Source organism: Actinia tenebrosa, unplaced genomic scaffold (genome assembly GCF_029948245.1).
Source record: "Actinia tenebrosa isolate PJP-AT-01 unplaced genomic scaffold, QUT_ActTen_1.0 PGA_scaffold16__25_contigs__length_10494907, whole genome shotgun sequence".
Lineage (NCBI taxonomy): Eukaryota > Metazoa > Cnidaria > Anthozoa > Actiniaria > Actiniidae > Actinia > Actinia tenebrosa.
Window position 1 is genome coordinate 3863694 of NW_028292576.1, and position 25632 is coordinate 3889325.

General features: G+C 35.4%; 4 protein-coding genes across 4 annotated transcripts in view; 2 read left to right on the forward strand and 2 right to left on the reverse strand.

Annotated features, from left to right (window-relative positions):
• LOC116292435 (dynein axonemal heavy chain 1) overlaps positions 1-3805 on the reverse strand; it is a 72480-nt gene extending 68675 nt beyond the window's left edge. The window contains exons 1-5 of the mRNA XM_089030945.1: positions 3456-3805; positions 2668-2740; positions 2034-2128; positions 1239-1327; positions 454-1170 (exon numbers count right to left, since the gene is read on the reverse strand). Coding sequence (XP_088887071.1) covers positions 454-1170; positions 1239-1327; positions 2034-2128; positions 2668-2740; positions 3456-3635 — 1154 coding nt within the window. The 5' untranslated portion in view covers positions 3636-3805. The remainder of the gene's footprint in view (positions 1-453; positions 1171-1238; positions 1328-2033; positions 2129-2667; positions 2741-3455) is intronic.
• A 1293-nt stretch (positions 3806-5098) lies between these two features.
• On the reverse strand, positions 5099-8349 carry LOC116288201 (NADH dehydrogenase [ubiquinone] 1 beta subcomplex subunit 8, mitochondrial). The gene is made up of 5 exons (XM_031694955.1): positions 8191-8349; positions 7838-8034; positions 6625-6695; positions 5896-5992; positions 5099-5300 (listed from the first exon to the last, which is right to left on the reverse strand). The coding sequence occupies exons 1-5, from the start codon at positions 8279-8281 to the stop codon at positions 5190-5192; spliced, it is 567 nt and encodes a 188-aa protein (XP_031550815.1). The 5' UTR covers positions 8282-8349; the 3' UTR covers positions 5099-5189.
• Positions 8350-8602: 253 nt separating this feature from the next.
• LOC116288200 (ras-like protein RAS2) lies at positions 8603-19952 on the forward strand. The gene is made up of 8 exons (XM_031694954.2): positions 8603-8730; positions 10105-10337; positions 13785-13807; positions 14491-14570; positions 14692-14742; positions 15101-15200; positions 15574-15650; positions 16161-19952. The coding sequence occupies exons 2-8, from the start codon at positions 10151-10153 to the stop codon at positions 16231-16233; spliced, it is 591 nt and encodes a 196-aa protein (XP_031550814.1). The 5' UTR covers positions 8603-8730; positions 10105-10150; the 3' UTR covers positions 16234-19952.
• A 1212-nt stretch (positions 19953-21164) lies between these two features.
• Positions 21165-25632, forward strand: LOC116288199 (SIN3-HDAC complex-associated factor). Its single transcript, XM_031694953.2, has 3 exons — positions 21165-21741; positions 21867-22023; positions 23914-25632. The coding sequence occupies exons 1-3, from the start codon at positions 21514-21516 to the stop codon at positions 24276-24278; spliced, it is 750 nt and encodes a 249-aa protein (XP_031550813.1). The 5' UTR covers positions 21165-21513; the 3' UTR covers positions 24279-25632.

Consider the following 25632-nt stretch of genomic DNA (forward strand, 5'->3'; position numbering starts at 1 on the left):
TAATGGGTTATATGATTATATTGTGCTGGACTTGAGGGTCCACTAGCACGGGGAGGAGGAACTGAGAAATATGTCAATAGTTGGAGGATTTTAAAGCAACACTGGTTTTTCACTCTTTGCAAAACGAGACCCACTCAATTCAAATTCAGTCTGTGATGTGCCATGATTTACAACAGTCCAGAGCTAGGTTGTTTTAGGGTTTGATCTGTGAGTTAGCCGTGCCCTGACTTAGATCAGCCCAGAGGTTGTTACAGGGTTCAATCTGTGATTTAGTCATGCCATGACTTAGATCAGCCCAGAGGTTGTTTCAGGGTTCAACCTGTGAGATAGCCATGCCCTGACATACATTAGCCCAGAGGTTGTTTTAGGGTCAGTAAGATGTTTCCTGACTTAGATCAGACCAGAGGGTATTCAGCGTTACTTGGATAAAATTGAGTGACAGTATTGACTTACTTCCTGTCTTTTCTAAGTGTGCGTGTCTCTCTTGCCCAGTTGACCATCCTGTCTATAGAGCAAGTATCCAGTCTTGGAACACCATCTATTGGCATGCAATCAATGTACAAGTTGTACCGCAACAAAGATTCAGTCTCACTCCTCGATGCAAATGCCTTGGCAACACGTTCAGCAAATATCACAGGATCTTCTGCCGCAAATAATAACCTTATCCTTGGCACTTGAAATGGACTTTCTGTGATTTTCCTTTGACGCTTAGGAGATGGTGGTCGCTCCTCCAATGGGTTAGTAACCACAGCCCTAACTTTGATCTCCTCAGGCACAACGTTATGCTGCAATCCTTTGGAGCCTACTAGTCTTACAAGGAATAGTTCAGTCTCCACATCATAGGCTAATGCCCCAACATCAACCCATTCATACTCTTTTGCACCATTTTCACCAAACCCTGTTGGTAACAGTGCCTTTCCTGGAACAGGTTTAGCTACTCCATCAGACAAACCCAGATTCATCCACTCTTGGGGTGTCCTTGTGTCATACTCTGTGTCATCAAAGATGTGGAGTGGCAGAAAATGAGGGAAAGGAGCTGGGTCACCATTGGTTAAACCGGTCAAGTTGACTGACATGTTTAAGTCTTCTTTAGGCATAAGATCAGCTGTATTAACACCAAACTCTTCCAGTAGACTATCAATGTCTTGTTTGGCATAGATGCGCTTCCGCCTGAAAAAGAAAGATCATGACTCATTTATCTTATTTGTAAAACTATATAATATTAATGAAGTTTTTACCTTTCAATCTCAATTTTTCTGGGTACTTGGCCAGTCTCTGTTTTATATGGAAGTTGAACCTTAGGTTCCCAAGCTTTTGATGGAAAACTCTATCAAAGTGAAAAGAAAACCACACATAATCAAAGCAAAGCTGTTTTATTTAATGTTAAATTAAAGGCATTGGGTAAGGCATTGGAAAACATGACTTAAGACTTAAGATATCGAAAACGCACACACTTGCTGTGTGCAGTCATAAAGCAAGGGCGGATTGGCAGAACAGGATAGAAGTGTTAGGAGAAGCACAGCGCATAGCGGAGTGCTTCTCAACACTTCTCGAGTGTTCTGCCAATCCCCAAGTGCTTTTTGACTCCACACAGCACAGCAAGCAAGTTTTAAATTTCTTTTATAAAATGCAAAAGGCACGTGCGTGCTGCGAGCTCTCATAAAGCATGCGCTTCCAACCAATCAGAATGCGAGATTTATAACAGTTATCAAATAATGTGATCGATGTAAACATGCTGGGAGCTGCAAAGCACCAGAGAAGAAAGCTTGGGAGCACAAGGCATAGCCCATTGTTTTTCTTACTTTTTGAGTCCTCTGCAGCTAACAGGGTGTTTATGTCACAATACAGAGACATAACAAAGTTACTACTATATAACACTTTTATGACATATTTTTGAAATATTTTGCACTGACATGTCTCTGTCCTATGATATAAGAACAGTATCCATCCAATCAGTGTACCTGTTATATCTGAAATTTTATCTGAAATTATATTTTATGTAAGAAGTTAAATGAAGTGAGCGTCATACTTACTGATACTGTAATAGGAGCAGAAGTTGGACCGTGGTATTGGTCTTTGAGAACTTCATTCAAAGATTCTAGGTTTTCAGGGCCCTTGAAGGTATTCACTAAATTGAATCATAATTATACAATATTATTCATTCAATGTGAAAATAAATACACCATATGAATTGTGGGATTTCCAATTTTAAGGACATTTGCGGGCATTATTTTCTAACTCCAAGAGGAGTGACTAGATACCCAATCCACCCCTTGAATGTTATCTTGTATAGGTTATTATTTTATTTTACGGCAAAATGGACTAATCAAATCAAATCATTACTATCAGCTTTTTAACAAACAGAAAACTTCAGGTAAGACAAAAGGCTATATACAGTGTATAGTCCCAAAAGTCATACACACTTTCCCCACCACACCCCCCCCCCCCCACCCCCACAAAACCAGGAGGATTATCTTAAAAGATCCCCCTACCCCAGCCTATTTTCTTCCATACAAACTCTGTAACTTTGTACTTTTCGTACCCCCCACCCCACCCCTCTGGAATTCCAAATTCCTTTTGTGGGGGGTGGGAGGTTTGGCACTGCACAATACACAATAATTAAAATTATTATTATTATTAATATTAAAATTATTTTATACTTATTACCTTTTGGAGTATGTTTAACCTTTGCGGCTTTCCATAAAGTGCTTTGGGCTGCTGCTGGCCCCACAGCAATATCCTAAACATAAATATCAAAATAATTTACAATTAGAAAATAATGTAGCTTCACAAGTACAGCTGTATACCTACTGACTTTTAGAAGGGTATACAGGTGTGTAGGCAGGGGAGCCAAGAGGGCAAAAAAAATAAACTTAACAGTGTTTTTATTACCAAGAGGGCAAAAAAAATAAACTTAACAGTGTTTTTATTATGGCTTTCTTTGTTTGGCATTTCGGTGGCTAAGGCTAAATGACAGGTTTTTGAATTTTTGAAATAGAAAAGTTACAGTATTGACTTTTAGTCAAATCCCTCAAATCAAATCATGCATCTGCGAGCTACACGCTGAAATTTGGCTTTTAGCTGCCGTCAATCAAATCTTATCAGTCAATACCTTTCATATTTTTGACTGGCGGCAAAGAAAAACCAAATTTCAGCGTGCAATTCAGAGACACAGAGTTCTCATGTTTATGAAAACTGAAGTAAGTGCAAAGTTGACACAAGTTAAGCTTATTTTTGAGCTCTAAGTTTCTACATTGTTGACTGCTCTTTTTTTGCCATATCAAATTTATTTACAGACTGGCTTCGTTTCTGCACTGCTACAGAGGTCTTGGGTATTTTATTTTTACTGTAAACGTTTTCCAAAACTAAGATTAGTATTTTAAAGAAGCAAATTTGTATGACATTAGGCTTTCGTTATAGTAACTTCCACCACTGTTAAAGTGTACTGTACATACCCCAACATCGTGTCTGGCTCCTTCAGCCAATATATCCGAATAATACCCTCTCTGTTTGATATTAGGATAGCTCAAACCTGCAGACTGAGGTGAGCGAGGAGAAGGAGAAATGGCTCTTCTTGGTATTGAAGATTGTGGCGAAGCCAAGTTGAAGTTTGAGTTTGGCGCGTGTCCGTTCATAGTCAAAAATTAGAACAAGTTCTACTATTCTCGAGCTTCTTAGAAGCCTGACAGACAGAAAGATAACTGTACTAAGGATACATATCCTTCAAGTTAGTGTATAATAAAGAATTGTTTGGTTTTTGTGGGGTTTTTTGATGAGATTTTCTCGTATTTTGACGGAGGATGGATTATTTTATTACACTGTTACTATGGAGACCTAGTTACTAAACATCCCGGATGACTGAGCGTGCGCCATTTTGTAACGCCCGAGGTGTTTTCTGGGACCATAGGGAACCCGCAACCATAGTTTTTTTAAACCCACAAAATTCATCCCATTTGCTTCACCAATTTAAAAAAATGATTGATCTCGAATTTAAGATTACATAAAGACTCATAACATATTATTATTCGTACACATGAGTTAAATTTAGACACTACAAAGATTCAAATCGATTTCATTAGAGGCTTCAAAGGTCCTCTGCATGCTGGTTGGAGACTGCAAAAATGAGAGCATCTTTTCACATATACAAAGGACCTTTTCTATGGTCGAAAATTTATATTTTATGGTCGACTCAAAACGAAAAAAATGTAAAAAAGAAAAAATAACTTAATGGACAAATATAATTTAAGACTTCAATAGGAGCTTCAAAGGTCCTTTCACTGGATGTGAAATAGTTGCTCCCTCGTAGTGTACTCATAAACATCACATCCAGTGAAAGGACCCAAGTTTACAACTTTTCGGTTATGAAAAAGGTTTATTGAATGGATGCAAAGACTGTTTCTGTCTCATTGTCTCAGTCAGAGTTCACATCCAGTGAACACCTATTTCAATAAACGTTGTCATTACCAAACGCAATAAGTCTGGATACAGGGCTGTCAACCCCCCCGAGACATTCAAATCTGGAGAATTGATAGGGAAGGGACATGACGTCACAGCGCGTCAAAAAGCACGCGAAAAGATGTCTTTCGCTTTGTAACATTTGATGTGATTGGTTTATTTCTAACCATTCAGATTATCGCTTATATTACAAGGGCCTGCTTGCAAGAACAGTTTATGAGGAACGTTTTGATTTTGTTAGCGACAAACAACGTGAAATAATTGGAATTTTATGGTTGTGAAAGTCTAGTCTCACAAGACAAGAAATGGTCAGCTTCTGGGATTATCCGGGAGATTTGATACTCTAATCTGGAGACCGGGAGACACGGTCCAAAATCTGGAGACTCCCGGTTTATCCGGGAGAGTTGACAGCCCTGCTGGATAGGTCATTCCAACATGGAAATGGAGTTGTTGAATACAAAGAACATTGAATCAGTCTCAATACTAAGGACCATATTCTTGATTAGAATAAGAAGCAGAAACACAAATGAAACAAAGAATCCCATTCTCAACTGAATGACACCAGGTCTGAAATGGGAAAACGATACACCCTAGTCGACAAGGTCTATTGGATCCAAGACTAAAAATAAACATTTCCAAAAAATTCAACATCATAACTGATCTTTATTCTTAGTAGCAGAAATAAAACTTTATTTACAAAAAACATCAATATACTTCATTGAACTTCCTTTTCATCATGCACCAAACAAAGTATTATGAACTTTTCCTTTGTCCAATGAAGGATCTTTATCAGGATCACCACCCCTCTCCAAGTAAAGGTTATTGAATGGCATTTCTCTTGGAATCTAAAACAAACAGATTTCAATTCAGCTTTTTTTGGGGAAAAGATTGATTATCAGAGCATTTGTTGGCTGGGGTAAAGGCATATCTTAACTTTCAAAAGCCAAATGTGGTTAGACATACAAAAGTTTTTGATCAAACATTTCATCAATAAGTAAGCTAAATCAGCTATTATTTACTTTTATTATATGGCTTGTGCTACTTTGGGTGAAATTATGCTTTCTGATTGGTTCCTTGGTGGGCAGTATTTTCTGCTCCCAAGGCCCCTTCTTTATTACCATCTATTTTGGTCCATAAGTACGAGTACAGATCCAGCCAAAATTTTAGGAGGGGACTAATTGAATTTGGGGGGGGGGGGGGGGCTAATTGAGTTTCTTCCGTCAACACAACGGAAAACAATAAAAAAAGCATCTAATTTTTCAGTTTTGGTTTTGTTTTGTTTTTTCTGCTGAAGGGAGGCTGAAGCCCCCCTTTGCCCCCTGGATCCGCCCTTGAAGTAGTTAATATTGTGATAACATCGGCTTGATCAAAAGTCCTGCCATTGCACCGGAGCATTTGTGGGGCACAGTTTATCCAAATAAAGTCATATGTTATACTTACGGCAGGATTTCTTGAAGGAGCATCATACAAATATGACAAATAATAAACACCTCCCAACAAGCCAAAGGCAATTAGCAAATGGGTAAGAGCCTCAGTTCTAGAAATATAAAATGTATATACATATATAAATCAGAAATGAATTACAGTGTGCAGGCATCCCAGCCACTTTTTAGACAAATTTTATAGGAAATATAGGCTGTGCAAGTTCTAAATATAGGAAAATATAGGATTTTTTCCAAAAAATATATGCACTTCATAGGAGCTAAGATAGCTTTTCGGTGGTGTAACCAGGGATCGGGAGGGTGCACAGGCAATGATTTGCAGAAGTAAAAAGCCATAAACAAAGCAGAACCAAAAAAAAAGGGGGGCCTTTTTATTTCCTTCGCCAAATATGCTAAACCGTGTAAAATATAAATGTATCAATCAGCAGTCGTCCTATTTATAGGAAATATAGGAGTTTTTCTTTAAATATAGGCTCTTTATAGGATCCTATACAAATTATAGGAAATATAGAATATATAGGAGGTCTGGGATGCCTGCAGTGTGGAATATACTGGGCCCAGTTGTACAAAGGGTGGATAATGCTATCTGATGGATAAATCCTTATCCAGTGAATGAATGGTTGCTGTTATCCAATAAATTTATCCACTAGATGGTATTTATCCATCAGATAGATAGCACTTTTCACCCTTCATACAACTGGGCCCAGGTGTATAGAACAGTACTTACTTGGTATACCTGTCATTACATTCAACTTCTTGCCAAACCCAAATGTTTAAGGCATCCTCATCTTCATGTATCTAATCGTGAGAAAATAAACTGAGAAAATGAATCTCTGCTATTTGTGCTTGTAACCATCATAGGCACTGTTTGATGCTATCTTTACAACCAAATTAGCCAATGATTGTTATTTTCCATGCACATACCACTCAGGTTCTACTATATTTGCCCTCTTTTCCATAAAAAACATATAAAAAATGAGTCAGAGCAGACAGAGTAGAGTGTACTCCTGGTTATCGTATGAGAGGAAAACTTAAGGTGCTGACACAGGATGCAACATTGCACGCAACAGGACTGTTGCAGCATGTATCTACCCCAAACTTGTTGCAAACAACGCTGCATGCAACAAATCTGAAGTTGAAGTGTGCTCTACTCTTGCAACATTACACGCAACAAAGTTCAATATGTGCACATGGCTGCAACATTAACTGCAACGTTTTGAAATTTCCAGCCAATCAGCTTGCACCAAATTTATGACTGCTGACCAAATATCTTAACATAGCAGGCTGACACAAGCGATGTTGCATGATTTTGTTGCAATGTGTGTCACCCTGATTCAAATTTGTTGCTTGCAATGTTGCACTGTGTGTCAGCACCTTTACTTTTCTTACTTACAGCATGTACATAGTACGACGACATTATGTAACAACGAAATGGTATCTTATTGTCTACAATTGATTTATCCAATCAAAATAAGTGGTTATAGCCACAGTAAGATAGCAAAGTTTCTGTTTGACTGTGAAAAGCTCATTGCCGTAAGCATGCAGTACAGTGTCCATGATGGCTTCTAGAATTATAATGGACTGACTTTTTCTAGCCCAATGTGATTGGTCTGAAAGTGCCGTGACCTTAGCAAGTCTGGGTACACGGCATGTTTATGTCGTGTTCCAGGTATTTGATTGAATGGAAAGTAAATTCTCGTCTCGAGCAATGCAATTGGTCTGGTGTATCCCTCACCATGTGACAACTGTGTTCTTGCCGTGAGCTTTTCACAGTTGTACAAAAACTGCTCTAGTGTATGACTGTAGTATGGCTATAATTTGCCAAATCGTTTCCTATATTCTTTTTGCAAATGAAGGTTTATTCTTAGAGGAATCAAAAAGGCTATATAAGATAAAGATCATAGAATATTGAAAATAAAACATAAATGATTTAAATTTACAGGCTCTGCGTAGTTCCTCCTGTCTTGGAAATCCCACCAATCAGACTGCGGCCTTCTCTGGTAAGAAATGTAAGGTAGATTAGGATAATCTCCCAGATCTAAACCATCGTCATCCCACTTGGTTGGAACATTACGGTTGTCGTCAAATGGCATTGGCAGCGGAGGATTGGATTTAGCAGTATGATAACCTGCAACAACTAATAAACAACCAAAGTTAGAATCGTAAAAAGCCACCCTACCAAACTAGAGAACCTGTGCTGTGAAAATAGCCTGAATTTTCTTCAGCTTTTGAGCTAGTAACTGCGATAAAAATAGAATAAAAAGACTCCTCGCTTATCCTAGTTTCATATTACCTGCTCTGTGGCGTAGAAAATTGCATCTAATAATTGAAGAAGGACTAAATTTGTTGGCCAAACGAGCTAAACCAACAGCTCGAGACGCCATTTTGGAAACCTTCCCATAAACTCTTGCGAACCGTGTAAGTCAATCCGGGATACTGCTATAAAGTCGGAAAATGATCGGAAAACGTTCGGAATCAAATAACTTGTCCATGTGAGTTGGGATTCAAAATAATAATAAATGAGAGATAACATAGAACACACACACACAAAATAAAAGCAAAGGAAATTCCTCTTGCTTTACTGATAAAAACTTAAGTAAAAAGAAAAATATTTTCTTCAAACTTGACGTGATCGGAGCGAGTTTTACGTCATCATTAACGTCACAAGTCTAGCTATTTTTAGTGCCTTGATGTGGTGTATAAACTGTAAAACACTGGCTGACTTGCAGGATAGTTGACATTTACTGTCCTAACTGATTACTTCTCAAACAAAGATCATTTTTATGTGAATTTTAAATGGTCATTGATTTAAAAGAAAAACTCGGAGGAAGAGGTAAGCGGGTTCTGATAAAATATTTTGAGACAGCATTTATTTTGCGACTACAAAAATACTTCTTCAATAATGTTACCAACTCCGGGGCTTTGTTTATTTTCTTACTATATCAGATTTTAATGTCAAACCTTTTGACAAACCTAGCCCTATCCGGAGACTTTTGAAACAGCGAGACAAAAGGAATATTAGGAAGTACATCCCAATAAATCCAACTTATCTATGACCCGTATTAAAGACAAAGGGAATACCAAGAGGTTGGCTTATTATTCGTGACAAGTATAAAGAGTTTCATGAATTCCGTTAAAAATTGCCGGAAATTGCGGATATCGGATTAAAAAAGTTAAAAATCGCTTTATCATAACGGATTTTTCTAGTAAAAACCTATGCTGAATTGAAAATAAGGTTCGAAAATGTTAAAACTTTAGCATAGAAAATATCATCAAAAGAGAATTAATTAATAATAATAGGGAGAAATTAATTGCGAAAGAAAATTGAGGGAAGCGCAGAAAAAAAGAAATTCGATGACAGATATGTCCCCCACCCTACCCCTGATGTATAGAATTTCAATTTCAAGCAGTGCCTTCAATCAGTTGTGACTTACTCCAAAAACAGTTTTTAAAGCAAACTTTATTGAACTAAAATTTAGTGCTAATCTGGAAGTCAAATCTGGAAAGAAAAAAGGGGTGTCCCAGGTCGTTTGGAGATATTCAAGATAAACATAAGGTTATCAACAAGTTGTTGAAGAATAAAAAACCATTACAAATTAAACGGTTACCGATCAAGATTTTGAAGTCATTTTGACTAAATTACACATCGTCTTACAAATATAAATCATATCTTTTGAAAACTATTGAAAAACTACTGCAGTCTAATTTTTTTTCACTTTGCGCTTGAAATTTTTTGACTGAAACGAGTAAAATGTACAATTACTGTTTTTTCCATGGTTTTTTTTCTCGAACTTTCCCTTCTTTTCTATATGTTCTTTATGAAATGTGAATATATGTCTTTTTTTTTTTTTTTTTCTGTATCCGGATAGTAACACAGATTTAAGACTGAATGACCCTCCCCTCCCTTGGTATTTGCGTATTAATTCAAATATATGGGAACAAATATGTTTTCTGTATCCGAATGACCCTCCCCCTCTCCTGGTATATGCGTATTGATTGAAATATCATGTGGGATTTACAAATCCAAGAACATATTTAAAATATGATTTTTGTATCCGAATGACCCTCCCCTCCCCTAATATATACGTATTAGCGCGCGGTTATCCCTGGGCTGTCAGCTAGCTATTTTGCTATGCAAGGTATGGTCCCCTACGCCCTTCCACCAAACTGATCAACTAACTCACTTCATATGTGCTCTTATTTACAGCCTTACAACCCTCCATTTAGCTTCTAACAGCTCTAACACCAAAGACATGGCCTTGGAGAAGAAAGACGTGGACAAGCAGTACAAATTAGTTGTTGTTGGCGGCGGTGGTGTTGGAAAATCTGCCCTGACTATTCAGTTTATTCAATCACACTTTGTCAGTGACTACGACCCAACTATTGAAGACAGTTATAGAAAACAATGTGTTATCGACGATCGTGTTGCTCATTTAGACAGTAAGTAGTTCTTTTCTTACTTTTACGATGTTTTTAAATACGTAATTATTTTGTTGTTTGATGAAAACTCATTGTGTTTGGTGATATTCTTTAATGTGAAGTAATGTGGTCGACGACTCCCACCGAGTAGCTTCTTAGTCTTGAGCTTCAAGTCTTACTATAACCTGACTTAAAAATCCATTATTTCTGATATTTAGTTCCGTAGCTTTGTATTTTCGAATTCATTTATATTTTGAGATAATATAATTACAATATTTAAACTCTCATCGAATCAAGATGGCATTTTTATCTAGACGCTTTTCGTATGTTTGATTCGATCTTTTGAGGTTTTCACAACAGACCACGAACATCTTATATCATTATGACATCTTTTCTTAGTCATATTCAAAATCCTACCTCCGATCTCTTTAAATTTCTGTATTTTGTTGTATTGGAGCATATCCGTATGTCATTTATACTCAAAAACGAAATACGACTATAAAATATTTTGAATGCTTTGTAAACAGAAACAACCTCATAAAGGACTTCATCACCTGAAACAAGAGATTTAGTTCTCGTCTAAATAAAGAATTTCAAGTTATTAATTCACTGATATCTGACAAAAACCCTCGAGCTATAATACATTAATTATTTTCTTACATTAAATTTAAGATTAGAGGAAATGTTTCATTTTCAGAGTTCTAGAATTACATTTTTTCAGACCTTTTCAGTGACCTTTCATAACTTGTTCGCTTATTGCAGTCATTAATAAACATAGTACATTATTCATTATTTATACACTGGGAATGATTTATAGATCTCAACAACACTTTCCAAGGTCTGAAGGTGTTATTCTATCAAGTGCTCTTTTTCCTGTATTGTGTTACCTTGAAATAAAAGCTATTCAAACAGATTGACACGTTAATATTAATGGGTCATGCAATATTTTGTTCAGCATGTCTGTTCTTGAGAAATCCCAGTTTGCTAACACCATTGTGCTATATATACTTCATTATAGCATGATTAAGATTCCACATCAATGCCAATACCCCTATATCTTTCAAACGGATTGCAGAGTTCATTATTTCAAACCAGCTAAAACACACAAAACATTATTTGACATTGGCTTAAAAGAACTATTTAACATTGTGTAGGCCCTTAGGATGGGGTGTCGGCCCTGAGGGGCTCAGTAGTGGAAATACAGCAGTTTTTTATCTTAACCTGGAGACTTTCAGTTACCTCTGGGAAATCCTTTCTTCAAGAGCAAAAGTGAGCTACTTAAAAGTTAATTAAATGTCATTATGTGTGTTTTTCCATAATATACATATCAAAGGTTATGGGAATCGTGATAACGTAATTAAAGTGCAAATGAACCCTTTGACAATACATTCAGTACTGGTTCTGCATAAAGTAAATAGTTGAATGGTAAAATATTTCTTGATTTGAGTGATGAGTTTCTAAGCTATGAAGGTTTATACTTTCAATATGCTAATGAGTGTGACGTCTATTAAGGCTTATAATTAAATATACAAAATTAAACTGGTTCATAGATACAGTATTTAAGAAGCATCATTATTTTACTCATGGTTTACATGAAAGCTATTTAAAATTTTTATTTTCAAAATGTCCAGCATTTAGTATTACTAGTTACAACAAAAACACTCAAATACCTTACCTGACATCACATTTAAGTTAATCTGAGCTCATGAAAGTACAACAAAATGATAATATGTACCATTGTTATATACTTTATATTATTCAAGATTCTAATACCCTGGAAGTAAAAAAATTGTTGTCAAGTTTTATAAATAATATTATGCATCAGAAAGCAACAGTTATCCTAAAGGCTTAACTAATGTATGACCACGAAATAATGCGAGAGGAATTTATGATATATTTTGATTTAATGATGATAATACAGTATATTAATAATTTACTGCATGTTGTACAATGTCTTGTTATGATGCAGAGAAAAAAATTGAATTTCAAATTGGTGAGATGCCCTCGGCTATAGAAAAAGAATATTAATTGAAGTAATATGATCATCTGGGTGGATGTAGTCCTGAGAAGGACTGTTTGATGTGACTGACGTTTCGCCAACCTGAGCAGAAGTCATCTTCAGAGTCAAGTGAAGAATAAAAGTCAGATTGGTCATATTTAGAGTCACTGTTTCGGTGTTGTGGGCGGTTTTATTGTTTCTAATAAGCCTATTATATGGAGCCAGTAAATTAATTGAGCAGTTTAGTGGATGATGCTCAAACTTGGTAAACCAACTCTTCAGCACAAGTCGTTGCTGCCTATTGTTACAAAAAGAAAGGCATTCACTGGATTCCCAGTCTATCGTATGACCAGTCTTGGTATGATGCCTGGCAATATTATTGTGTTCATCCTGTTTCACAACAGCACTTTGATGTTCTTTACGTCTGATATTAAACGATCTACCCGTCTCACCAATGTGTGTTGCCTATATGCCAATATGTTTCTATACAATAGAAAAAGAATAGTTTTTTTTTTGTTTCTTGATCTATTTAGCTTTAACCAGTCCAATTTAATTCATGGTCATTTTTTTAATGTTGTTGAAGATATGATAAGAATTTATAATGTTAATAAAAACCAGATGATAACTTAAGAGGCTTAAATTGGAAATTTTTAACCTTCAGTAATATGGGTTAAATTTGCTTTGTGGACTATAAATTCTCATTACGGTATTGTTCAGGTTTTCAATTATCAAATGGACCTGTTACAGCAAAGAGAAATTCTATGCCTAGGGGGTGTACTCGGGTGGGTAACATGACGGGGAGGTCCGACATATTTTTTTGGGTTGACAATTTCATTCCTGGTATTTTTTTGGGTCAAGAGACCAGCCACGTATTTTTTTAGGCCTCGAAATGAAACTCGTATTTTTTTGGGTCGTCACATCTTTGAGTTCAATTTTTGTATCAGAAAATGATTTGTTTGATTTTTTTTCAGCAAGGCATGAGTGAGTTCCGTAAAGAAACATACTGATAACAATAAAAGAAGACAATACAACGTTATTTGTAATTCAATAAATCAGTTTTGAAGTATTTAAGTCTTGTATTTTTTTGGGTCAGAAATTTGGATGCCATTTATTTTTTTGGGTGTAAAATTTCAGGTTTGAGTATTTTTTGGGGGTTGCAATGTGAAGCTCCATCGGACCCTGCGTTATGTTACCCACCCAAGTACACCCCCTGGGATTCAAAGTTCTTATCCGCTCACAGATAAAAAATTTTTTGTTTCTAATTTTATGTCCTATTTGGTGAGATTAAAGTGACTTAGAATATACTGTTATACCCTGCTAGCAGAAGGCTTTTTCAGTTCTATGGAGAGGAAGAAAAAACCACCTCTGCTTGCAGGGTAATAATTTTGTAGCAAAATCACGAAACTAAATTGTCTCAAAAATTTCATAGACACTTAATTTATGTTGTTTTGTTTTTTGTTTTTTTCCAGTACTTGACACAGCTGGACAGGAGGTTGGTTACATATTCTGGCATTTTATTCGATAATCATCCCATTTTCTGTTTTTTTTTATACAGTTATTATTATTATTATTATTATTATTATTATTATTATTATTATTATTTAAATCTTATTGATTATATATTTAAAATTAAATCAATCAGCAGGAGTGTTTTATCTGGTTTAAAACCATGAGGTGTAGCAGAGTAGTTTTAGACCTGATAAAACACGATCTGCGAGTTTAATGAATGACTTGAAATCGTGAAGAATTAATGAGCATTTAAGGGTCCTTATTCCTGCCATGCTCTTGTACTCTTTTGGTCCTTTATAAAGATTACAAAATCTTTATATAAAGATATCCATGTTGAACTATTATCAGGTATTAAGATCCATTCACATGATGGATTTGAAGGACCTGATAGGTCTAAATGCTCATTAATTATCCATATTCGTTTGAAAATAATCTTAATAATAATAATCTTAATAATAATAATAATAATGATAACCTAAGGTTTATGGTTTAAACCCGGTCAGATTGTATGAAAGTCAAGAATAAAATAACAATAATAATAAACATCATTTGCTTTTGAAAGATGCTGACAGCACTCACCCCTTATTCATTAGTCCATAACCAATTCTCAAGCTCACTTATATGAGAAGCATTGCTTGATTGTCTTTCTTTTTGTTATCTTTAAAGGAATTTAGTGCAATGAGAGAGCAGTATATGCGAAGTGGTGAAGGTTTTCTTCTAGTTTTTTCAGTAACAGATCGATCAAGGTAATTAATAGTTACTCACCAAAGATATTCGATCATATTTTACAATTCAAGTCCAATAAAAAGCATACTTTAAAGATCCTAAAGGTAATTCTTATAATGTTGATTTTTTTTTTCATTTTAGTTTTGATGAAATTAACAAATTTTATAACCAAATTCTAAGAGTAAAAGACAGGTAAGATAACTGTTATTGATGTGATATATATTTGATTATTGAATTATTGATCCATCTACATCCATCCTTTCATCAATCCATCCATTTATCTCATCCTTTTTCCTATTCCTCTGTCCATTAATTCATCCATCTTTTCCATCCATCCAGTCATCCATGCATCCATCCATCTATTCATCCATCCTCCCATCCATCCATCCATCCATACCTTCATTTATCCATTCATCCATCCATCCATCCATCCATCCTCCCATCCATCCATTTATTATTTAATCCATTTATCATACGGTCATATTGAATCACGAAATACCATATCATTTGAAAATAAAAACTGAACTTGTTTCACATATTATATTTTTAGGTCAGAATTTCCAATGATTATCGCAGGAAACAAATCTGATCTAGAATATGAGCGAACAGTCTCCACAGCAGAAGGACAAGAATTGGCTAGACAACTAAGAGTAAGATATACTCAATCAAAGAATCGTTGTCAGGTTCAGAAACAGAACATAAAAGCTGAGACCGAAATGACACATGGGAAACGACATAGTTATAACATAATTTATTCATTTGCGCCATCCATGCAGTTGGCTTAAAATGCCAAACGCGTATTAAAAACAATGGATAATGCCACGGGTCGCCAGTCACAGCATGCATCTAATTAACGTACTTCCCATGTGCCATTTCGGACTCAGCTTCTATGTTCTATGTTTCTGAACCTGACAACGATTCTTCAATTGAGTGTATAAAAAGATATCCAGCTTCAATATTTTCATTCATTCCAATTTTTTTGATTATTGATTTCTTTCTTTCTGTTTGATTTCCTTTCCTCAGATACCTTATCTTGAAACAAGTGCTAAACAACGAACCAATGTGGATCAAGCTTTCCATGACCTTGTTCGGGCAATAAGGTATACAGTTATCATTTATTTGTTTAAACTAAAAACTGGATTTCTCTTTGTTTTTCTGTCTTTCTTGCGTGAAGGTTAGGCCAAACAAAAAAAATAAGTGTTTCCTGTTGCATGAGAAAAATAATTGGGGTTGGTAGGTCGGGTTTTTTTTCTGATACAACAGTGGAAATGAGCTTACTGGGAACCCTGTGGTGCATTTGGGAATAAAAAAAATATTAGCGTCAGCAAAAATCGGCAAGAAAATTAGGGTCAGTCGCACAACAGGAAACACTCATTTTTTTGTTTGGTCTAATCAATGTGGCATCTTTCGTAATAAGATATAATAATATAATAATAATAATAATAATAAGACAGGCGATATTTAAAAAATATATCATCAAGACTCACATTAGCTCTATATTTGCTCCTTGGATGTCCCATGAAGCCTGGCTGCCTTATCTTCAGAGTAGTCTATTGTTTATGCCAAGCTTACTTTATGATTAAAATGTTAATTTTATCTCTTTGTTTCAGACAATTCAATGTAGCCACGGAATCCCCAAGAACGAATAAGTCAAAGGGGGGCAAAAAGTGTACAATCCTGTAGATCTTTATATATATACCTTTTTTATTATGATAATAATGTTTAATATACAAAGTAAAACCTCCAGCATAGGTTATTACTATTGATACCTGATATTCACTTGTACTATACAGTCTTTTTGATGTTGCTAAAGCTAAAGTTTTCGTATGAGTGAGAAACGTATGGCACACAATATTGAAATTTAGTCCTGCCTGGTGCCGTATGTGAGTAAAGTTGTTCATTGCTTCTCTCCTTTACTTCAGAGGGTTTTCTCTAGGTTCTCGGGTTTTTCCATGGCCATAAAAATCAGCTCCTAAATTCCAATTTGATCTTGGGAGATATTCTTGACAAGTGGGAGATATTCTCAACAGGGCTAACCTCTTATTAATCGTTTCGCACCTCTATAATGAAAATGAAATGGTTTTTATTATAGATGGCTTCCCATTTTCTTCCAATAATTCATCTATTTACATGCACAGTTACAGTGCTGGTAAGTTAACCAATGGAACAGTAACGTTATCACTAGAAATGTTCGATATCGTTTCCCACTTGTAGGAAAACAGCTCCTTGATGTGCATTGCATTAGTTGTTCAAAAAATATCCATGCCTCTATCATAAAGGGAGATTGATTTAAGCTTTCACTCTACCATAATCAGGTTTCCCTAATTTAACAAGAACATCATTGCAAAGCAGTTTTCTCTCATCTCTACATTTTCTGACAGAGTGGCTGGGGTGAGTATTCCCATACAGTCAATTCAAAAAATGTTGTCGTCGACCAACTCAAGCCTACGCGACTGGACCGAAAAGAACTCTGGGTAGTAAACATTGAAGCCGAGTTGACTCCATAATTTTATCTGACTAGTGATGCCTGGTTTACAGCACGAACCTTCGTAGGCGAGCGGGAAGTGTTGAAGGAGACGTTTTTTAAATGCCTTCATATATTCGAAATTGTGAACTGAATAATAAGTACTTTGTTTTTGTTTCCTTAAACCCAAAGACATGCATTTGATGGATTGTTTCTCGCCATTATTATCTTATCACTAGCGGGAACAATTTATTCAGAACGAATATTTAAACCGCTTCAGTGATTTTTACCCATATTCCTTTCGGTCCAGTCGCGTAGGCTTGAGCCGGTCGACGACAACGTTTTTTGGATTGACTGTATAAAAAGAGCAAGGATGATTGTTGAAAAAAATGTATTTAACCCTTAAGAGAGAGAGAGAGAGAGAGTTTAAAACTAACAGCTTTTCACCCCTAAAAGAGAGAGTGACATAATATGAACCCCTCAAAGATACGACAATCATCCCTGATCTTCATCATATGGGATTAATCCACTTCCCCAGGTCTAATACATTTGTTAAAAACTATCTTCAAGGACTATCATCTGTGAAAATATTGAATCGTTTAGCTACTAACAATTTATATCCTACTAGCAGACTAAGGAAAACTTTTTATGGCTTTAAAAACTGTTCATTAGACCCTGAAAATTGTTCAAGTCAAGCTCTTTCCTTTTCAGAGAAATTAAAGTGATGGCTTAAAAATAAGTCAAAGTAATTTCCTTTGCTTAGAAGGCAAACAATTAATCCGTGAAACACTAATTACTAAATAGTACAAAATAGTGCTAATTAAACAATAGAAAACAATGGAATTTGCATGAAATTGTGCTATTTAGCATTACTAAAGTTTCACGGTTATATTGTTTGCACTCTAACTAAATTTGAAGTAATTAAATTTATGACTCAGTTTCAGCACTGCTCTAGAGCAATAGCCTGGTTACTAGTGGAGCATACATAAGAGAATTCTCCAAAATGTTATTGACATAAGATATTATCAACAAATATTAGTGTTAATGGACATGTACATGTTTTAATAGGACGTTTGCACGATGCCGTCATTGACCTCTACTACCAGACTCTCTTGCACACTTTCTTTTGTTCAGTTAATTAGCACTAATTGCCATAACATGGAAATGGCTTCCCATTGACTTCCATTATGGCATCATCTATTACTACTACCACACTTTCTTTCTTCAGTTAATTAGCACAGATTGTCTTACTATTCTCATGAGGAAATACAAATGTAAATATGAAAGAAAATGTGCGAAGCATCTTGGTAATGGCAGTCAATTGACTCCATCATGCAAACATCCTATTATTACTTGCCTTGAGTGAATTGTCCTTGAGGGATTAGGTGTTACTATTATAGTGTTTTCAAATGTTTTAGTGACATTAATGAAGTCCTTTCACATGTAGTTGCACAGTTTGTCATTGTAAACAAGTAGTTCTGAGAATGAAGCTTTTGTGTAAAAGGGTGATTAGATTTTTGCAGCCAGAATACAGCTCAAGCCAAAGCAATAGAGGAAAGCCTAAAGCAATTTAGGGCAAACTTGCTACATATTTAAAATAACTCCTTAACACTGCTTTTTGAGCATGGTATCTCATCACTTACCATGTGGAACATTCTTTATTTATCAGAGGGTGGCAATGGATGAGAAATTTGGAGTAATGTTCTCAAACTATGTAGATGAATTAGTAAAAGGAAATACCACCTTTGTTGCCACCAGTGGTATTACTGCAATTTCTATAAGCATGCGAACTCTATGTCTGCAAGCTGCACGCTGAAAATTTTTTTTGGCTGCCGTCAATCAAGCCTAATCAGTCGGTACCTTTCATATTTTTGATTGACGGCAGCGAAAAACCAAATTTCAGCATGCAACGGCCAACACACTGAGTTTGCATGTTTATGAAGATTGCATCTTCTTGAATGGTGGTATTTCCTATACAAATATTCTGGCCAATGCAATCTACTGAATCCTTTATGTAAATCACATTTGATAGCGTTACAAGTTTATTACTATAGCTAGGATTATTGATATTCAAGTATTTCTTTAATGTGCCATGTAAATTATAGAGCAGGTCTCACAAGACTGTAAAATCCAACTATGTTACACAATGTCCAAGCATTTTGATTGGATGAGCAATACATTCCATCATTTCATTGCCGCAATGGATGCTTTGCTTCGGCTGTGGACCTACTGTGACAAACTACATTCATGTGAAATCTGCACATTTTGGGTATTGTGTATGTGTTGGCCCAGAAATTATCTATACGCCCCTATATGGAGGTATTATTTAAAACACCCCCTTACCCCTGGATATTCTAATTTTCTTCCATGCAAACTCTGTAATTTTTGTTCTTTCCTTACCTTCCCCCCCGCCCCTTTGTGGGGTATAGATAATATTCAGGAATTACACATTTTGGTGCATGAAGGTGTTGAATGAAAAAATTACCAACAATCATGGACAATTTATTTTCTATTTGGGTATTATCATCATTATTTTTCTTGAAGATAATATAATATAAAATTAGGCACTTGTTATTAATAAATTAGAGCAAGAAGTTTGCAAGAAAATAGAAAAAATCTTTCCCAAGAAATGAAAGTATTTCACTCAGTTCCATCCTTCCACTTTAATGGAGAAAAGAATAGAAAAATCAAAACTTATTTTTGTAAAGACAATAATATAGTAACAGAGGTCACCAGAGTAAATACCTAAATCTATTTAGAAATAACCAAAGTGCCTTAAAGGAATTCTAGTTAATTGTTGGTTAAACATTGATAAGTTTATTTTCTATTTTAATTTATGGTTATGTTTTTCTTTCTTCCATGTTTAAGAAGTGAATGGTTACTAGTTTTTTGACGTGGGTGATATTTTGAGATAATAAAAAACTTGTGTAGAAATGGATGTGGTGATAGTGTGGTTCTTTAACATGGACTAGTTTAACATAGTGGCTGCGCTGCGAAACGAAAAGGGAGGAGGGGGAGGCTAGAAGCAATCAAACATGTTTTGTGCTATAATTTCCATCTACTTTTTTAGTTATGTATTTATATTGGATTACATATATTTCATTAGTTTTATTTTCTTTTTCTGCTTTTATAATTTTCACTTTTTATCGTAAAAAGCATTGAGTTTTAGAAATGTGTTTTTTTAAGAAATAAAGTTATTATTATTATTATTATTATTATTATTATTATTATTATTATTATTATTATCATTATTAAAGCAAAATGCAATAGGGAACAATTTTGAAATTACCCTAAAAAGGGGGGCTGATCTCTCCCACAAACTTTTAAGTGGAGGACTCTAGCCCCCCTGCCTCAGCTGCCTATGCAAACACCACCAGTTTTCAATATTTCAGCATATGCAGCAAACAAGATCTTGTAATACAATTTTTTTTCAGTTCTAATCCTACTTTTTAAGACAAACATGTCTATTACCCTTTATATTTTATCTCTCCAATAGTTTAAAGCCGGGTTGGGTGTTTATAGCACTTAAATCCTGTATTGTTCAGGAAATTTGGAAGTTTCAGAAAATGAAATATGACGGATGATGCTAAAGTTTAAAAAAATTCCAAACACTAGTTTCAATTGCTAAATTTTAGATTGTGTTTTACTTTTTAACATTGACCTGAAAATAGGAGAAAAATAAGGTATTAAGAACTGGGATCTACTAGATAAAAACTCACTATAGCCAGTTCTGGTTAAATAAATTTTAAACGAGAGGAAACTGTTTTTTTTAGAGTACAAGGGCGGATCCAGGGTTTTTTGAAGGGGGGGTCTCAGGGGTAAATTTTGTGGGCAAAGGAATCCCAGTCGCATTTTTGCCACAGCAAGCCCATTTGACCTCAGGAATGACAGGGGGGTCCTGATTCCCCCGACCCTCCCCCTGGATCCACCCTTGGAGTACAAACACTAAAAGTGTGCAACATAAATATCACTAAATTAGTGTTATTTTATGCTAATTATATTGTTCTCTTCTGCTTAATTAGTGCTATTTACTGCTAAATAGTAATAACTATTGCACACAATTTAGTGTTTGTACTCTATTTTTTTGAATTTTTTACGATATTTTTATTTCCATTTTTTTTTTTTTTTTTTTTTTTTTTTTTTGTTTCACGTTTATTTCTTAATTTGTCATTTATCCCATTCTGCACTGATAAACCCACGAAAAAAGAGAAAACCAATGTCAAGAAGAACGCTGGTCAGTGGGCCAGTTGCAGTTTCATCGCCCGTTTATTTTATCCCATTCTTCCAGTTACATTTGAAGAGCCATTTGAAGGGTTCCCCACGCGCATGCTCAATAGCGCGCACCGGACTGGAGCACAACAAAGACCCCTCTTTAGTTGTCTTTTTTCGAGGGCTTTTAACAGATCAAAAAAAGAAGTCAAACAGCTCGAAGTCAATGAAGAATCCCTTATAAAACCATCAAGCTATAATAACAGCTAATTGAAGTATTAGGATCGGTCATGTTTGGTTCGCATCGACCAAAAGTTTTCCGATCACGGCTTGGTTGTTGTATCTGCGGTGCTAAATCTTCAAGCTCGCGTTTCACGTCTTCAACAAAATACGAAGAACATTTTGAAGGCTGCTTTATTCTCGACGAAAAACGCCAAGGAGAGATCTGCAATGCTTGTGTGTTGCTTGTTAAAAGATGGAGTAGGCTTCCTGAAGGAAGTACGAAAAACTGGAAGCATGTAAGTTTGTTTGACAGAAGAATTTTTTTTTTTTTCCTCGCGAAGTTCTCCAAGAACACACGCTATTTGAGCATATTACCAGCTTATCTCCTCGTTTCCTAACTCCGATCTCTATGAATCCACAGGTTGTCAACAGTAAAGCCACCATAAAGAGGAATACAAGGCCTAGAAGAGCATCTAAGTCGAAATATTCCATAGAAAATGGAGAAAGTAAAGCAATAGAAGAGCTAGATTCAACAAGTGTCAAGAAGAATGGCTCGACAGACCCAATGGAAACCAATGGTATACCTGTTAAAAAAATCTTTATAAATAACTTTAAAACCTTCTTTTTTGTATTCGACAATGCTTAAACTTCAAAATTCTATCACCATAGATCAGAACTACTTTGGAGCGCTTAGAAATAGTGCTTTCTTGGTCCAGCGACGAGAGTTTTCAATGTGTTCCAATTCAATGAAAAGCTTGCGCTCAGTTGAAAAACTTTTTCATTGATCAATGATTCTGTCATTTTACTGCGTTTTGCCAGAGCAAAAACAAGAAAGAAAGCTTGATATTTAAAAAGAAGGCCTTAGTATTGGATTTTAGTTGTTTAAATCGCATCAAAAGAGGTTGTCATTACGATCTATAAAAAAATTTTGGATTTATTTGCACTCGAATGGCTCTTCTCTCACTCATATCTCTTGTTTTAAAAGTCATTCAGCGAGAACACCCAGACTCAATACTCGTTTCCGTTTTACCCGACTTTTTACATGTTTGGCCCTAGTATTTAAATGACAGCTCTATTGTGTAATCCTCTAACTCTTAGTTTATCATAATCGAAAAAAATCTCGTTAAGGAAACATTGTAGTCATTATGTATGTGGAAGTCACTCTAGAAAACCATAAGTATTTCCTAATTTCACATCCTTGACATTTTTAGCACTATAATAGCTGCCCATCTCCTTGGTATTCCTGCTGAGCGTTGAATACTACATTCCCGTCATCCCTGTTACAGCTATGATTTTAAGTATTTGAATTTGAAACTTTCAAATGAAAGCTCATATATTTTGAAAAATTATATACATCTGTATGAAATTTAAATAGCTGTTTTCATATGTTCAATGAATAATTTCTTCCCTCTTACTTTGCACTTGTTGCAATAGATAATTTATGTATAAGGCTAGGATATTTTTGCAGCACTAAATCATTTTTATCTCTGTCAGCTCTTCTTTACTCTTCTAGATATTTTTTATGGAGTTTTTGATATTGTAACCAAAAAGCTAAACTTCTTTAAAAAAATTGTGATGTCATTGCCTTATTATTGACTATAATTATGGTTGTTTAAGTAGAGCATTTTTGCATGGGTAGGAAACATATGGTACTGACTTACAGCACGTACACGGTACAACATGCCGTAACGTTGAAAAGGCTTCCCATAAGAATGGTTACTGTATGAGTGGGAAACATATGGTACTGACTTACAGCACGTACACAGTACGACATGCCATAACGTTGAAAAGGCTTCTCATAAGAATGGTTATTGTATGAGTGGGAAACATATGGTACTGACTTACAGCACGTACACGGTGCAACATGCTGTAACGTTGAAAAGGCTTCATATAAGAATGGTTATTGTATGAGTGGGAAACATATGGTACTGACTTACAGCACGTACACGGTGCAACATGCTGTAACTCTAAAATGGCTTCCCATAAGAATGGTTATTGTATGAGTGGGAAACATAGGGTAATGACTTACAACAAGTACACAGTACAACATGCCATAACAATAAAATGGCTTCCCATAAGAATGGTTATCGCATGAGTGGGAAACATAGGGTATCAACTAACAGCAAGTACACAGTATGACATGACGTAACAATAAAATGGCTTTCCATGAGAATGGTTATCGTATGACTGGGAAACATACCATACTGACTTACAGCACATACATGGTACGACATGCCGTAACATTGAAATGGCTTACCGTCGATTTTGGTTAACTCATCCAATTCAACCAATAAGATATAGTACAGTCTACGGAGTTGCTGCAGTATTGTTTCCCCTTCATATGAAAATTACTTCAGTTTTGGATTGTGCAATGAATATAAGATCTTATTAGGTTCAATCATAGTAACTATTGCCTGAATTTAAAAATAATAATATCAAAGCTAGTAACACTTTCTTTATCGTCTTAGATGTGGAAGATCAAGAATCAGAATGTATTTCTCACAGTCCCTCACCTAGTGACATCTCCGAAGAGAGCTCATCCGGTTCACTGACTCCCCCTGAAGCAACAACCAAGTCCACCACATCTGCTGCATGCCAAACTTCATTTCTGTTCCCATCTTTAAAATCATCAGCCTTTAACAAGCTCCCGTACATCGACCTATCCATGTGGCGACAAGAAGAGATCTGTTGTGGGATGATTTTCCGTGGTCCTTGCGGTGAAGTTTTGGTAGATCCCAAACTTTTGAATCCATTGTGTACTTGTTCGACAAGTCAGAACAAGAAGATAGAGTATGGAGCAACGAAGGGTGTGTGCAAAGTTCCTAGTATATAACTTTGGTGAAGCCAAGAATCCATAAAAAATTCAACTATTATAAAAAGGACTTTTGCATATCTTTTTACAGAACAAGGACTGGTTTTTTTAAAGCTTATTTTTCTCCATGAGAAAGAACTACCTTTAAAACATCTCAAATATTATTTCAGAGAGTGAACACCAAATCTTTTTTCGTTTTTGTTCTTGGTTTTTGTCAGAAGAAACACTTTATATTTTTATCTATTTATCCAAAAAATACTACGACCTAGAGAAAATTTTTTAGGTTATTATAACTTTATCTCTAAAGTACCTTTTCCAATCTAATGCTGCTTTTTATTGCTAAGCGCTGATTGAGACAAACGTCATGACAGGTTGACGGGCAATAGACTATTGTCAATCAAATAAATCGCTGGTGCACAAAAAGGGAACCATACTTTAATGGTTTATCTTATTGACTGTAGTCTATTGCCTGTTGATAATTCATGACATTTGTCTTGATCAGTGGCAATAAAAACAGTAGTAAATTTGTGTCTTATGCATCATTATCATATGATGTACACCCCACTTGCAGTACCAATACAGGTCAATTTGGAGGACACTTGGAATGCAGCTCAATTTGGAGGACATAACAATAGGTTTCCAATTCTCGGGAAATTCTTTTGTTTTGTAATCCAAATTGAGCATCTTTGACGTCAAATGCAAGGGGTCTATATGATGTTACCAAGAATTAGTGGGCGAGGGGGAGCAGAAAATACCAAGGGAGAGAGGTGAAGGAAATTTGTCACTTTCTCCATTCCCTTGAATGCAAATCTACCCCCCCTCCCCTCCTAGTGCTTACTCATTAATCTCTCAGTGATGTCCACATCTTACCTAGCCATGATCTGTGACCTGGAGCTTAATGTTGGTACATACATGTGTGTGAATCGTCCTCATTACCTTGACCATAATTTTTTCCCATTTCAGACCATGCATCATTATCTTGAGCATAAGATTCTTTGTCAAGGTATTTCTATATACATGCCTTTTCATTTGCAACCGTTAAACAAAGAAATGATACTCTAGGGAATGATACGTGGTATGAAATGGGAAAACATTACACCCAAAGTAAAGAGGTTTATTATGAACACAGTGTTCCATACCACAGCACTTTAAATAATTGCTATACCCTTGAACATAGCATATATACCCTTAGCTAGTTTATATACGATTAACATTATATATGAATAGATTTATCATGTAATATATCGTGAAAAGTATATTAGCTGTCATACATTTTTCTAATTTTTTGATTAAGAAATAGGTTTTTCAAGAGCTTTTAGGATGATATCTTTTAAATCAACTTTTTATACTATACATGTACATGAAGTTTTCTATA

Excerpts from the sequence above, each read along its gene's own strand:
- LOC116288201 (XM_031694955.1), bottom strand. The coding sequence starts at position 8,281 with ATGGCGTCTCGAGCTGTTGGTTTAGCTCGTTTGGCCAACAAATTTAGT. Across the intron at positions 5,993-6,624 it reads TGTAATGACAGGTATACCAA|AACTGAGGCTCTTACCCATT; the intron begins GTAAGTACTGTT and ends TTATATTTCTAG. Across the intron at positions 5,301-5,895 it reads CTCCTTCAAGAAATCCTGCC|ATTCCAAGAGAAATGCCATT; the intron begins GTAAGTATAACA and ends TGTTTGTTTTAG.
- LOC116288200 (XM_031694954.2), top strand. The coding sequence starts at position 10,151 with ATGGCCTTGGAGAAGAAAGACGTGGACAAGCAGTACAAATTAGTTGTT. Across the intron at positions 13,808-14,490 it reads TTGACACAGCTGGACAGGAG|GAATTTAGTGCAATGAGAGA; the intron begins GTTGGTTACATA and ends TTATCTTTAAAG. Across the intron at positions 15,201-15,573 it reads AATTGGCTAGACAACTAAGA|ATACCTTATCTTGAAACAAG; the intron begins GTAAGATATACT and ends TCCTTTCCTCAG.
- LOC116288199 (XM_031694953.2), top strand. The coding sequence starts at position 21,514 with ATGTTTGGTTCGCATCGACCAAAAGTTTTCCGATCACGGCTTGGTTGT. Across the intron at positions 21,742-21,866 it reads GTACGAAAAACTGGAAGCAT|GTTGTCAACAGTAAAGCCAC; the intron begins GTAAGTTTGTTT and ends ATGAATCCACAG. Across the intron at positions 22,024-23,913 it reads AGACCCAATGGAAACCAATG|ATGTGGAAGATCAAGAATCA; the intron begins GTATACCTGTTA and ends TTATCGTCTTAG.